Consider the following 13335-nt stretch of genomic DNA (forward strand, 5'->3'; position numbering starts at 1 on the left):
TCTATATCAAGATGTAAGTGTCCTTGAATAAATCAATTAAAGGTTCTAAATTTCCAGAAACATGAAAAAATTAGACATGCAAATGAATATGAATTCAAAAATGTATTGAAGTTTATACAAACTGATCATAAATAAAATTAATAATTAGGTGGACTTTTTAGATGAAACAGTTTAAAGTATATTATTTTAGAATTATACTTTATATAGCTGGCTTAAAAAATATCTTAAGCTAATATAATTAGTTATTTTAACCTTAAACTGTGTCTTAAAAATAAAATTTAGTAGCAGGAACAGAAAATTACTAATATACAGCAATAGAAGTTTCTGAAGGTAAACTTCTGCAACTATAGTTCACATTTATGATTAATCCCAAATCCAGCATTTTTCCCCCAATAAGCTATTCCTGTTCACATAGGATACCTGCTTCTCAAATAAGCAGTCTGAAGGAAGCAGTTGTATTTTGTTTAATGAAAATGTGGCAAAAGAATGACTGGCTATGGCTTAATGACTGCAATGAATGGCTTGCAGTTTCTTTTAGTTTATGATTTATAGACAATATAAAGTGAAATATGCCATTTAAATATACTTAACATTTAAAGCAATATGCATATTTTCTTTATTATTATTTATTATTACTCTATTAATGGAACAAATTTCTCTGGTTGCACTCTATATAAACAATACAGCACTAGAGCACTTTCACGTGGTAATCTAATCACGTCTTTACCTATCACCTAAGCTGGATTTTTTTTCTTTCTAGGATCTAGGGTGTTCCTCCAAGAGAAAATTATTTTGTAACTATTAATCATTCATTCTCAGTAAAGGTTCATCCTGTACCTTGAAACGAACACCTTCTTCTAAAACAATATAACCTTGGGAAGGAGTCAGATCTTTCGACTCCATTGAAGAATTCACTTCTGTCACAATGAACTGAACTGTCACAGTTCCAAACAGTCCCTGTGCAGGTTCCCGAACAATGTACAACACTGCCACACTCTCCTGGATGTACAGAGCTGTCGGTTCTCGTAGGAAAAAGTGCTCACTGTTGTTAAATGCTAGAACTCCAGGGCCATCATCATTAGCAAGGACAGTAATTAAGGCTGTCAAATAAAAATATTAAAACAATAAATGAAAATAGAATGGGTTGTAAGTAGTGAGAAGCATGTGCATGTTTCATTGTAAGCCAGGCCAACTCTTTTCTAGATCATCTTAAAAACAAGAGAAATTTTAAAAGGCATCTAATGAAATTCCACATTCATTCATGATATAAATAAAAACACTCAGTAATCTTGAAATAAAAGACAGCTTCCTCAACCTGATGAAGTGATATGTCTCAGAAGCCAATAGAAAGTATTAAACTTAATGTTGAAACATTAGAAGGGTTGCCACTAAAAACAGAACAAGACAATGACGCCTGTCATCACTGCTCCTATTCAGCATCGTCCTGGAGCTAATAAGCCGGTAACCGGTATAAAAGCAATGGAAAGGAAGAGCCAGCACTGTCACTATTTTCTAGACATCATGATTGTCTTCTTAAAAAAGGCAAGAGAAAAAAATTATTAGAACTATTATAAGAGTTTAAAATATAAGGTGAGTAACCTTCAGAAATCAAGAGCTTCTATTTTCTACCACCACTACTAATAATGTTAATAATAATAGCCGAAACAACAACTAATACTACTGAGAACTTACAAATTGCTTAACCTATATTACTAACTCATTTAATTCTCACAATAACCCTATGGGGTTGATTATATTATCATTCTCATTTTAAGAACTGATGATTGAAGCACAGACAGGCAATCTGTGGAAATTCACAAGTTAGGATGTGGCAGTACTGGTACTCAAAGCTAGGAAGTGCTTTGGAGCATGCATTCAAAAAGATTATTGTAATACCTCTATATATCAGGTATAACCATTTAAAAATATAATAAAAACGGACCTCATTCATAATAGCAACAATATCTAGGAATCAAAGTAAAAAAGTAAGACCTACATGAAAAAAATTGTAAAATGCTAATGTGTGACTGCGGCAGATGGTGTCAGTGCATCATCACCCATAGCTTGTGGCTCACTCAGGAGTGAAGGGGTGAAAAGGAGTTGTGTATAAGAAATCATCAATTACCTATTATATTTTCCCCCAGCTCCAGTCCAGGAGAAGGATTTGTTAAAATCAGCTGAAATGCTTCATCTCCTTCCGGAATGTCATCATCAAGAATCATGATGTCAACATGTTTATACCTTTCTCCATTAGCAAAATGAAGAATCTGGTCAAAAAAGTAAAAGTAGCAATATTATATTTAAATACACTCTGAGTTTTTTTTAAATGTTTGGAAATAAATACAATAAACTTTTGAATGTGAACTAACCTATTTACAGGATTTTTCCCTTACTTTTTCATGATCTTTTTTTATTTAAATTGACAATATTAAGTTTAAAAAGTAGAAGTTGTGGAGGAAGAAAGGAAACATTTGACTAAGCAGTAAAAGGCACAAAGAGACAAGATAAGAAACATTTTCAAACACTAAAGGTGTTTCGGTAAAGTAAAACAAAGAAACGGAAGAGTTAACATTTTCAGGAAGCGTAAGAAACACTCTGGAAAGGTCATCTAATGATATAAATTGTTTAACACAATAATGTGTGTTCTCCAGTATCAAATATTGCAATAAGATAGTAAATTAATAAGAAGTGGGTATCAAATATTACAATAAAATAATGAATGAAGTAAAATACGGAAGAATCTTTAAAACAGTACTGAAAGTTTAATTTATACAATTTACCAAAATAGTGAAGAGAGCTATTCCACCATGTGGAAATCTTCTGCCCTAATTTACTATGGAATATACAGTAGTTTATTATTTCAAGATTAACTTATTTACAGGGCCTAAATCACTATAATTCTCAATGAGTTCACCATTGGGGTAAAGACGTAATCCAGCCCCAGCTGTGCTTCCAAATTCTGGGCATACACAAACAAGGAAACGTGGCCAAGAGTCCCTTTGCTCCTCTGGACTACCAATGTTAAACTTCTTTGGGTTTCATTTACTTCAAATCTATAATAAAGAGAATACATTCATTTTTCCTTATAAGCTTTTATTCAGCAGATAGTAGAGAATCTGAAACTCAGAAAAGGGCTCTTACGCAGCCTTCGGTTTACCTGCTCTGTTGCCACTCAATCATGCCTCGAGCACCGTCATTGGCATCAATAATAATTTGTGCAGTCAAGCCCTCTGAATCTGAAAAAGCACAGAAACATACCTTTAAATAAATGTAAGTAGTTAAAAAGAGAATTAGTTGATATAGAATTTAAAGACCTTTGGTATTATATAATTCCTAATATAGAGGTATTGCCAACATTACTCAAAAGATGTTTAAGAAAATAAGACATAAATACTTATAACATATGAAAGAGGAAACTTTTGCTAACAAGAACCACTGACTTACAGAAATCTAATCAACTGAGAACAGTATAAAATAAGCAACTGAAGTTACGGTTACTTTCTATTATTTTAATCCATTTCAAGAGGAAAGGAAAATGGGGATAGTTGCAAGGAGTAGAAAGAGGAGGGGAAAAATGGGAAGAGAAAGGCAGGACGTGCTGCAGAGAAAAATACAGGTGTGAAAAAGAGACAGAGAGATACAGGGATACAAACAGAAGTTGAGAAGGTAGGACAGATGGGGGAATGTTAGGCGGAATAAAGACTAAGCTTAAAGTAAATTTCTCTTATCCCTTTTTATTCTGTATTCTGTCCACCAAGCTCAGTATGTTACCAATATCCATTATTCAGTCTTGAAATACCATCTAACCCTGTTACTGTTTTGTTCTGTTCTTTAATATGTTCATCCTTTATCTTTTAAATTTCAGAAGGTCCACCTTACTCTCGGATACGTATGACAGCTGTCTGGGTGAAGAATGGGTAAGGAAAGTGGAATTCTCTCTGAGTGAAGGGATCAACAATGTTGAAGAAAGAATATAAAATCAGGATTTGTGCCCATCAAGCTAGAAGCTACAGAGCACAAGCCCAGCCCCACCAGTTCCTAGCTGTTTGACTTCGGCATGGCACTTAGCTCAGCTCCCCCATCTATAAAATGGGCACACATAAGGAATAATGGTATTAATATACAAAACACTTGAAACAGGAGCATTAGAAAGCACTTATCAAAAGTTAAACTATTCAAATTACCTCTGAGTATAAGGAAATATGATGTACTCTGTCAGTTTTCCTAGTGTGAACAATAATTAACTTGTAATAATTGCTTGATGTAAACAGCCTAGTTGTTGGAATCATATATTTCTTTTGCATAAAAATGGAAACTTTCCAAGTAATAATATAATGTTAAAAACTGATTATTCCCTTTTGCTATTTTCAAAGTTGTCATACTGAGCCTCAGAAGTGAATGAGGAACTCCCATTCCTCAGGCCCCTGCTCTGGGCCATGCTTCTCCCCCTTTAACTCAGACTAATTTTCCCTCTGCCCAGAGCACCTTCTAACCCAGAGGTCCCCAACCCCCAGGCCACAGACTAGTAGCAGTCCGTGGCCTGTTAGGAACCAGGCCACATAGCAGGAGGTGAGCGGCAGGCAGGTAAGCGAGTGAAGCTTCATCTGTATTTACAGCCGCTCACTATCACTCTCATTACCGCCTGAGCTCCGCCTCCTGTCAGATCAGCAGCGGCATTAGATTCTCATAGGAGCGCAAGCCCTACTATAAACTGCGCATGCAAGGGATATAGGTTGCGCGCTCCTTGTGAGAATCTAATGCCTGATGATCCGAGGTGGAGCTGAGGCGGTGATGCTAGCACTGGGGAGCGGCTGCAAATACAGATTATCATTAGCAGAGAGGTTTGACTGCACAGAGACCATAATAAATCCATTGCTTGCAGACTCTTATCAAAACCCTATCAGTTAAAGAAGATGTGGCACATATATACAATGGAATATTACTCAGCCTTAAAAAGAAACAAAATTGAGTTATTTGTAGTGAGGTGGATGGACCTAGAGACTGTCATACAGAGTGAAGTAAGTCAGAAAGAGAAAAACAAATACCATATCCTAACATATATATGGAATCTAAAAAAAAAAAAAAAAAAAAGTGGTTCTGAAGAACCTTGGGGCAGGACAGGAATAAAGACACAGACATAGAGAATGGACCTGAGGACATGGGGAGGGGGAAGGGTAAGCTGGGACGAAGTGAGAGAGTGGCATGGACTTACATATACTACCAAATGTAAAATAGATAGCTAGTGGGAAGCAGCTGCATAGCACAGGGAGATCAGCTCGGTGCTTTGTGACCACCTAGAGGGATGGGATAGGGAGGGTGGGAGGGAGACGCAAGAGGGAGGAAATATGGGGATATATATATATGTATAGCTGATTCACTTTGTTATAAAGCAGAAACTAACACACTATTGTAAAGCAATTATACTCCAATAAAGATGTAAAAAAAAAAAAAAAAACCCTATCAGTGAGTGGCAAGTGAAACAAGCTCAGGGCTCCCACTGATTCTGCATTATGGTGAGTTGTGTAATTATTTCATTATATATTACAATGTAATAATAATAGAAATAAAGTGCACAATAAACGTAATATGCTTGAGTCATCCCAAAACCATCCCCACCCCTACCCTGGTCCTTGGAAAAATTATCTTCCACAAAACCGGTCCCTGTTGCCAAAAAGGTTGGGGACCGCTGTTCTAACCAAGGGATGGGGAGCAGGCTATTTCAGGGCAACTCACCACCAACCCCCACTAGGCCGTCACACCTAAAACTTGTAGACAAAATTTCCAATATCAAATGTCCAAATCGTAAGCAAGAGTTTGTGTTTTAATAATAGGAATATATCTTTTTAAAGTAATCTACATAAAGTTGTACTAAGGTTCAAGTTTTACCTTTCAGTCTGTAATGAATTAACTGAGTCTTTTCTAAAGCATGAAAAGAAAGAGATAAAAGGTCAAAAAAGAAGCAGAGAACACAGCAAACAAACACCCTACTCAATCTAAGAGAAAATAAAAAACATCTGAGAGTTTGGAGATCTAATGAAAATAGCAAATTAAATTTTAAAAGGAAAATGCCTTCATAAGAACTAATTCTATTTCGAACATTACAAATTTGGTTGTAAAATAAGTGTAATGTTTAAAAAGCATCACACAATTTTTAAATGTCTTTATGCTGTCCAATGTACAAAGCTACAATATATGATGGTCTTTAAATTTAAATAAATCTAAAAGCTCACATATTTACACATATAGCTGGGATTAGCAAACTTCACAATGATCACTTCTGATTAAAAAATGAAGAAACTTTACTTCATTTGCAGTGAGTAAACAGAAACAAACAAAAAAGCCCATCATACCTAGTCTAGGAGGAAATGAAGTTAAAGGAGCCATGATAAGTTCCACATAAGTTAAATTCACAAGGAAATATTCTTCTAGTTCTGGTACATCGTCCTGCAAAAATTACACCCATTAAATTATCTATAATTATGCTCTCAAATTAATTACCTTGCAAGCTGTTTTTAAAAATTATCTTTTAACTATAAATATATATACTTAAATAGTATACAGAAAACATAAAATGCAAACATAGAGTAGAAAAGATTTAAATCAGAAAAAATAAACATGTCTTGGCAATGATTTTCTTGGATTTAACACTAAAAGCAAAAGCAATAAAAGCAAAAATAAACAAGTGGGACTATATCAAACTGAAAAGCTTCTGTACAGCAAAAGAAAACATCAACAAAAGAAAAAGTGACCTATGGAATGGGAGAAAATACTTGCAAATCATACATATCCAAAATATATCTAAAAAAGTCATACAACTCAATAGCAAAACAATAAATAATCTGATTTAAAATGAAGAGGGACAGAATAGAAATTTTTCCAAGGAGGAAATACAAACAGCCGACCTGTACATTAAAAGGTGCTCAACATCACTAATCCTCATAGAAATGCAAGTCAAAACCACAATGAGACATCGCCTTACATTTATTAGAATGGCTATTATCAAAAAGACAAGAGGTAAGTGTTGGTGAGAATGTGGAAAAAGAAGAACCCTTCACACTGTTGGTGGGAATGTAAATTGGTGCAGCCACTGTGCAAAACAATATGAAGGTTCCTCAGAAACTTAAAAATAGAACTACCAGCAATCCCACACCTGGGTATTTATCCAAAGGAAATGAAAACAGAATAGTGAAGCGGTATCTGCACTCCCATGTTCACTGCAGCATTATTCACGGCAGCAAAGTTATGGAAACAACCCAAGTGTCCGTCAACAGATGAATGGATAAGATGTGGTATATATATAAAATGGAATATTATTCAGCCACAAGAAAGAAGGAAATCCTTGCATTTTTGACAACACGGATGGACCCTGAGGGCATCATGCTAAGGGAAATAAGCCAGACAGAGGAAGACATACTGCATGGTGTGGAATCTAAAAAAAAAAGTCATACGCATAAAAACAGAGCGTAGAAAACTGGTTGCCAGTGGCTGTGCTGGGGTTGCAGGGGGAATAGGGAGGGACTGGTAAAAGAGTACAAACTCAGCTATAAGGTGAGTAAGGTCTGAGGATCTAAGGTAAAACATGGTGACTATAGTTGACAACACTGTACTGTATAATTGAAATTTGCTGGGACAATAGAACTTAAATGTTCTCACACACAAAAAAAGATAAATACATGAGGTGATGGATGTGTTAATTAACTAGATGTGGGGAATTCTTTCACAATGTAAACATATATCAAATCAACAGAATATACACTTCAAATATCTTATAATTTTATACATTTTTTAGATTCTACATTAAGTTTACCATACAGTACTGGTTAAATATACTTCAGTAAAGCTGTAATTTTTAAAGAAACATAAAATTATTAAACTTACACCTTGTTGTATAGGTTATTAGGTTGAACCATATGAAACTGCTAATATTATATCATTTTTTACCTGGACTAATATAATATGTAAACCAATTATATAAATATACAAACTTAGTGTACCTTAAATATAAAGCTAAATATTTTAAATTATCTTAATATCCAATGATTAGAATGAGGAATAGAATAATACTATGGGAAAAATATAGGCTTTGCAGTCAAAGAGACCTAGTACCAAATTTCTGTAATTTTAGGTGAGTTACTTAAATTTTAAGGCCTCAATTCTGGCATCTTTATAATAAGGGAAGTAACTGCTACTTTGGGGATTGTAATAATGATTAAAAATAATGTGTATGGAGTACCTGGCCTAGAGAGAGTCCCTACAAAGTGACAGATATTTGTGATGGTTAATTTTAATACAATATTACTATTAATCGCTAATAAGGCAGTTGCTCAAAACATGAGGACGAGCAAAACCCACATCAGTAGTAACCAGACAGCCAACAATATTGTGACATAGAAACCCAATGTATATATATGAATATATAATATCAGTACATACACCTCTCTCTTCATTGTATTTAATGGAGATGTGCTGGCATGTGAAAAAATAAGAAAATGAAGGTCACAGTTTCTATCTTCTGTAATACAGGGACCAATGTGAGTTACAGAATCAGCGATGTAAAAGGGACTGTCCCCCACCTACCCGCACTGTTCCCCACCTCCATGCAACAACTCTCCCCATCATGCCCCAGGCTGGCTTATTTCTGTAAATACAGGCTTGCAGTCTCTTAATCTTGTGCTACTCTGAGAACAGAAACGACTGCAAAAACTTGAGGAGAAAAAACGAAACTCTGAAACCTTGTGTTCATAAAACAAGACTGTAAACCAGACCTCTGAAGGTGGCTATATATTTTCTGCTTTAAAAACCAATGTATCTAAGGAATAATCCATTTATTTGTATTCAATTACATTAATAGATTATATATTTGGAAGAAGACTTACCTTAAAGTTTTATAAAATCTTGTGTTGTATGTCACGTACTGAAATAACATTACCCTTCATCTTACGGCTTTAGAGTTCTCATACTACCATATTAGGTCACAGTGCCACAGTAATCAACAAAATAAGAATTACTGATTTCAGATGGTAGATGGTTTACAGTACTTATAATTTTGTAAAAGTAAAAGGCCTCTGAGAAAAATTAAAACTTTAAAAAATAGAACCCCAAAATACATAGTAACTGAAAATTATTTTTCTGAGGCAATATTCATTCCCTCTCTTTCTCCCTTCCCCTACCCCTCCACCCCACACACTGTGTCCTACCCTCTCCATATGTACTATTTTCATAAACTTCTTGGAAATGAATTTAGGTAGTTGAAACACTAAGTCCCAAAACAACACAAGATTTCCCAACATGAAAAGTCATTTAAAACACAATTTCAGTCAGAAATGACTACTTTAAGTTTGACCATAATCACATTTTATACCATCAGCCTCTAGTGAGTTTCTCACTATCTCTATTTTAACCAGTCCTAACAACTAAGTCGCTGACCTACATGGCTTTGCTAGTTCAATGAATCTTTTGGAGTAATCAAAATGCTCCTTTAGAATCTCTTAGGCCAATGACATCTTAAACGGGACTGCCCTAAGGAAATTTTCTTTATCACAAGTTGTTTCTGTGATAAAATACACAACAACAGACCAGCCTATCTAGACAAGAACAGAATCCTGTGTGATTTAAAAAAAAAAAAAAAAAGTCAATAAAAGAAATAAGCTGATTTAAAGACACCAGAACATTTAATCAACTTCTACTTTTTATCTGGTTATTCACGTTTAATACAGTAATAGCAAAATAAGCATTTTACCTCAAGTATAGTAATGTTGATGGCTGCTGCTGTTGCCCCTTCTTCTAAAATCAGAAAGCCAATTACTGGGACAAAGTCAACATTTGGCTCAGCTAGGTTTCCTTCTGTTTGGTTCTTTAGACTCAACATTCCAGGAACTGTGGTATATGTGACATTAATGGCTCCTAATTGAATTGGATGGGAAGGGATTTTAAAATTATTTAAAATTAAAAAATAGTATCTCATTATGAACTTGTTGACTTTCCTAAAAGCATGTCAGTAGCTGTATTATTGGCCCCAATTCCTCATGCCTTCCTCTGTTCTTGGCCTTTACCATGTAATGGCTCAGTGATGTTGCACTGTGGTCAAGGCATCCCTGCCTACCTCTAGACTTTTGAGTTTGACTGTGTGACTTATTTTGGCTACTAATACAAGGTAAAAGTGATGGTGCGCTAGTTCTGAGCCTAGACTTTATGGGGTCTGGCGTGTTTTTGCTTGCCTTCTTATGCCTCTACTGGTTCCAGGAGAAGAATGAGAGACACATGGAATACAGCCACCCTAGGCAAGCCCAGACTCAGTTAGTGGACCCACAGCTGGCCCATTACCATATGCTGCTGAGACTTTATGATTGTTTGTTGCACAGCATTCTGTGATGCTAGATAAGTTCCTTTAATCTTTCAGAAATAAAGAAGTTATAAAGTCCTGTCCTGAATTAAGAAATATTGTTTTCCTGTACCTGATTTATTCTAGCAATGGCTTTCATCCACCCTAGTAGAATATTTAAAAAGCACCTGCCTGGAAACTCCATTCATTCTAGAGTAACACAAACCTAGAGATCCAAATTCTCTGTTGATGAAAAGCTGAATTGTCATGTTAGCCTCCTGTAGCAAAACAAATCTTGACGAAAGAGCAAAATTTAACACTCCATGTGGTTCATCACTGGCTTCTATGGTCAGAACAGCTGCATATCCTTGAGCGTCAAGCAGAGCAGTTCCTGCTGGTGGAACTCCTAAGAAAGTCAGGGACCACAAGAAATCTAACAGTGACTTGACCTTAACTTCTAAATACTTAAAATATAACCCCACTTTTTGAAACCTATTAAAGTAACCGGAAAGTGGAAAGTGGTTACTCCTCTAACAGAAATCTTCAGGGTGACAAACAGAAGTTACCTTTTAGGTTTTTTTTTCTTCTTAGAGGGCAAATTTTTTTTTTCCCCCTTTGGCTCGACCTATTATTGTCATTATGTGCTATACTGGTCATATGAATTACAGAAATTGATTAGAAACTGAGGAAAATACCCAGATAACTTGCTCAAATTAGTAAATCTAATTTATCCATAAAACTGATCCAGAATCCAAATTGGTCAGCTTCGTATAAAATTAATTTCATTAAATTCTACCTTTGGAAATATATTTTACTCCATAGGAAATATTTAGCAAAATTTTTAGAGGTTTTAACTTGAATCCATAAAGATAAGTATTTTCATTCTGAGCTGATTCTTTTGGATCTAAATGTTATGGGGCAGATGATATTTAAATAACATTTTTAAAATTGCTATGCATCTAACTGTTAAATATAGAGACAGCAACTATTATTTTTTTCTGAAAAGAATAATACACCAGAAAAATAATTTAATTAAATTCTGCATTACCTTGTGTCCTGACATCATACAGAATGACCTGGTACACTTCTTTCTCCTCAGGAATATTGTCATCCAACAGATGCACAGATATTGTTTTATTCAGTGACCCCTATGTCAAACAGAAAGAAATTCATCCCTCTACTGTCACTGAGCACAAACTATCTCCTGCTTTTACTGGCCTTATAAATTGTGCATCCAACTATATTTTCACTTAAACAAAGTGTTCTGTGGCTTAAAAAATAAATTAAATAAAAAACCACTGACTCATAAGAAAACAGGCTTAAAGTAGATAGGGAACAACTGTGGAAGATTCTGAGTGCTGAGCTCATGAATATAGATCTTATCTAGTGAGCAATGTAGCCCTATTGAAAATTCCAGACAAAGCAATAAGTTGGAGAGATTTCTATGGCAGTGGTTAATGGGAAAAACTGGAGTATGGAAAAGAAGACCAGTGTTGTAGGGAAACCAGTTATTAGAAGTCAAATGTAGTCCTCAAGGAAGAAGGTTATAGGGATTAGGCTTAATATTGAGGGAGTGGAAATGAAGAGAAAAAGAATTAAACAATTTACCAAACAAGAATTCATATCGGGCCTCCCTGGTGGCGCAGTGGTTGAGAGTCCGCCTGCCGATGCAGGGGATACGGGTTCGTGCCCCGGTCTGGGAGGATCCCATATGCCGCGGAGCGGCTGGGCCCGTGAGCCATGGCCGCTGGGCCTGCGCATCCGGAGCCTGTGCTCCGCAACGGGGGAGGCCACAACAGTGAGAGGCCCGCATACCGCAAAAAGAAAAAAAAAAAAAAAAAAAAAAAAAAAAAAAAAAAAAAAAAGAATTCATATCAAGTGAGCGTGGAGAAGAGAAGACAAAGAGAAACAATAAAGTAGTGCTAACTTTCTACCCAAGAACTGCTTTCTTATAGTTATTTTCCACCAATCATCTTCTTTCAAACTGTCAGCAAGAGCTTTTAAATGTAACCTCAAAAATACCTTGTGAACAGAAGATAAAAAGACATTTGTTTCTCAGGCTATATTTGCTGTTTCATAGCAGTGAAACATTTAAGTTCCAAGTGCACTGAAAGACGGTAAGAGGTAAGAGGGGTAAGAGAAGAGGGACAAGCAGTACTCATCATCTTCAGAATGACACAGTTGACACCAACAGTGGGAGGGCAAGAAAGCAACAAGAGGGCTTGCCTCAAATACAAAGTCAAGTTTTTCTGTTTCCTTAAAAGAGATCTACCTAGTACATATGGAAAAACAAACCCCCTCCTTAATTCTTAGAAATTCTTTAAGTAATGTTCTTCCTTTAGGTTTCTAAGGAAGCAGCTCCCTCGTGGATCTCTATTAACCTTTGTATTATGTAATCAGAGTTTTCCCATTTTCCTCACAAAACACAGTTACCTCTGGATATTGCAGTAAAGCTTTTCTTGGTGGTATTACCTCAGGAAAGAAGAGTTGTCCAGTAAAGTTAGCAAAATTGAGTTCTAGGTTTTGTCCAATAATTTTCCAGTTAACAGTAACATTTCCTCGACCAGGGGGTGTTCTCATCACATGGAATTGTAAAATTTCTCCTGCAGGTGAAATGTACAGATTGATGAATGCTTAATGTAAAATGAGCTTAACATTTGAAGTCAACAAAACCCAAATCCCAAACATGCAACTACTACGGTACCTTTTCTAAGAATATTACAAAGCTGTTCTATTTGAAATTTTCTAGAAGCTTTATACATGCTTATTGTTTATTAACACATTATTGCTTATCCCACTTCTAAATACTTCCATTTAGTAGAACTTCAGGAAGTTTAACATGTAAAAGTTACAAAAGCACATGCTAAAATGGAAAACACAAACTTTTATACACTCCAAAACATGCACCAGAACATAAATGTTCTGTAAATTAAAGAAAATAATTAAGTCCTCATGGTCAAAACTAGTAATAACACAAGTAAATTCTTCCTTCACTTCCCAAAAGGACAAAAATT

At 35.4% G+C, this 13335-nt stretch overlaps 1 protein-coding gene across 1 annotated transcript in view; it reads right to left on the bottom strand.

Moving 5' to 3' along the window:
* Positions 1-13335, bottom strand: part of ADGRV1 (adhesion G protein-coupled receptor V1) — a gene marked incomplete at its 5' end in the record, with an annotated part of 528497 nt that overhangs the window by 414001 nt on the left and 101161 nt on the right. The window contains 9 exons of the mRNA XM_082623775.1: positions 838-1100; positions 2126-2267; positions 2915-3053; positions 3158-3236; positions 6351-6444; positions 9740-9903; positions 10548-10727; positions 11370-11469; positions 12794-12924. Of these exons, the coding sequence (XP_082479901.1) occupies positions 838-1100; positions 2126-2267; positions 2915-3053; positions 3158-3236; positions 6351-6444; positions 9740-9903; positions 10548-10727; positions 11370-11469; positions 12794-12924 (1292 nt within the window). The remainder of the gene's footprint in view (positions 1-837; positions 1101-2125; positions 2268-2914; positions 3054-3157; positions 3237-6350; positions 6445-9739; positions 9904-10547; positions 10728-11369; positions 11470-12793; positions 12925-13335) is intronic.

This window comes from Mesoplodon mirus (genome assembly GCF_964341445.2).
Source record: "Mesoplodon mirus genome assembly, chromosome: 5".
Taxonomy (NCBI): Eukaryota; Metazoa; Chordata; class Mammalia; order Artiodactyla; family Ziphiidae; genus Mesoplodon; species Mesoplodon mirus.